Source organism: Gossypium arboreum, chromosome 13, assembly GCF_025698485.1.
Source record: "Gossypium arboreum isolate Shixiya-1 chromosome 13, ASM2569848v2, whole genome shotgun sequence".
Lineage (NCBI taxonomy): Eukaryota > Viridiplantae > Streptophyta > Magnoliopsida > Malvales > Malvaceae > Gossypium > Gossypium arboreum.
The window spans coordinates 2,248,699-2,250,847 of NC_069082.1; the positions used below are offsets into that span (position 1 = coordinate 2,248,699).

At 35.8% G+C, this 2,149-nt stretch overlaps 1 protein-coding gene across 1 annotated transcript; it reads right to left on the reverse strand.

Moving 5' to 3' along the window:
* Window positions 1–1,226: 1,226 nt before the first annotated feature.
* LOC108463264 (zinc finger protein ZAT11-like) lies at window positions 1,227–1,934 on the reverse strand. The gene has a single exon (XM_017763213.2). It carries the CDS (start codon window positions 1,814–1,816, stop codon window positions 1,325–1,327), a length of 492 nt encoding a protein of 163 aa, XP_017618702.1. The 5' UTR covers window positions 1,817–1,934; the 3' UTR covers window positions 1,227–1,324.
* Window positions 1,935–2,149: the final 215 nt, after the last annotated feature.

Here is a 2,149-nt window from a genome sequence, read left to right on the forward strand (position 1 = left end):
AAAAACAACAATTGATTTCAAAATAACACGACAACAAGCAAAGCTTCGGCAATGAAAGGATTTTCCAAAATTAATCACTTTTCCTAAAAATGACTTAATCAAATCGGTTTCCTAGAAATATTCATGACGTTAAGGTGTGGCAATGGCGATATGCATGTCTAGGATTGGACCGAAGGGAGCTTGGTATAAGCGGTCAGATGGACTCACCACCTCTTTCCGGTTTCCTACCGGTGCATGACTTCCATTCACTTTAACCTATAATGAAATTATCTTTAAAACACTAAGTAAGTTTTTCTGGATCAACAATATAAAATGTTTTGAACGCTTCGATGTGGCATGTCGGATCCGGTTGTAACGTCTGGGCCAGGTTTTGGGGTGCTACATGCCCTTTACATATTCATCTGTGGGGAAATGCCTACCATTCTTTAGCTCCTATAAGGTGTTGTTAAACTCAAATGGAACGGAAAATATCACAAAGCATTTGACGATTTGAAAACTTTCCTTCATTTGACACCCATGTTGACCACACTAAGCCTTGATGAGTATCTTTCTGTTGCAAATAATTCATGCTAATGGTGATTAGATAATATAACAAATAATTGTGGGTATTTTAGTCAATTTAAAATTTTTTACACAATGTCTAAATTACCCTTCACCTATAAATCGAAGGATAAAATATAATTTTTGGGCGAAAAACTAACAGCCTTAATCCAAAAACATCAATACGGGAAAAGGAAAGTAGGAAAAAAAAAACAACAAAACACTTATTCCAATTCGGAAATAAACTGTCACCCATTTCAAGTTTTTTTAGAAAACTCATTAATTCTTTATTATCGGTTACAGTTCTCCGAAACTCATGATTAGTCTTTCCAAGATCATCATCCATCGTTCTCCTCGATCTTCAAAAACCCTAAAACACTTTAAATACGTTCAAATTCGCATCCAATTCGCATCCTCGTTATTATTGCAATATCAAATATGTCAATACTCAATTTGCAATTCAAATAAATAAGTCATATACAAACTAATAATAGTGGGAAAAAGGTTAACTTACCGATATTACCCCTAGTCCCTAGCTATCTGATAATAAAATTTTTGGCTCATTAATAAGGAAAAAAACAAAGGTGATCTAACGTTGAAACGTGAAGAACTGAACAAAGTTAATATCTATAAAAAAAATTTAGCGTCAGCCTTAGATCATGTTGATGTAATAAATAACCAAAAAATTATAAGAAAAATATTAATTTATTTAAAAATGAAAGTGAAATATTTCTATCTATGAAATTAATGAACAAATATAAATTATTACAAAAATAATAATAGTTTATAACAAAAAATTTATTGTTGGAGCTCCCTTGCCTAGCTTAAACAATTCCAAATCATTCTCCAGTGGAGTCAAATTCAAATCTAAGCATAAAACCCTTCTGCTGTTAGATTTCTTCACGATTGGTTCTTCATGCTGGTTTTCACTCAAAACACCCCTATGCCTCCTCATATGTCCACCCAGCGCTTGCCCGATCGCGAACTCAAGCCCACAGATCGAGCACTCGTGTGTCTTAGGCTTAGCTGGTGACGCTTGATTCTCCGACATCTCGCTATCTACTTCCATCAACCTGGGCTTCTTATGACTTGCTCGATGACCACCTAGAGCTTGGAACGAATTGAACTGTCGGTTACATGTTTTGCACTCGAAAACCCGGCTCGGGTTACTATCGATCTCCGCGTGTTCGTATCGATGTCCTCCTTGTGAAAGAAGCATCAAACAATTTGCCAAAGCTAAATTATTCTGTTCTCTATTGAGAAAGCTTCTTTTCATGTTTTTTTTAGGAGTATGGTGTGAAAATATAAAGTTTTTTAGGAGAAGAAGAGAAATAGGACTTTTGGGTACCGTAATGTTTGGTATATTTATAGGTTGGTTACAGGAAAGATGTAAGGTTTTGGACTTTTTTATAGTTGACCTTTTGGAATGACTTTTGTGCCCTTGCTTGGTAAGGCAATAAGGTAAAGGGTATTTTAGAAATAAAAAATGATTTGGAGTGTGGAGGGTTCGAGTGTGAATTCAGCTCGACTCGTGCACACGTCAGCATGACAAAGTAACTGAGCCAGCCAAGCCTCGCGAGTTGAAGCGAGTTGTGGAGTCTTCGTTAGA

Excerpts from the sequence above, each read along its gene's own strand:
- LOC108463264 (XM_017763213.2), bottom strand. The coding sequence starts at position 1,816 with ATGAAAAGAAGCTTTCTCAATAGAGAACAGAATAATTTAGCTTTGGCA.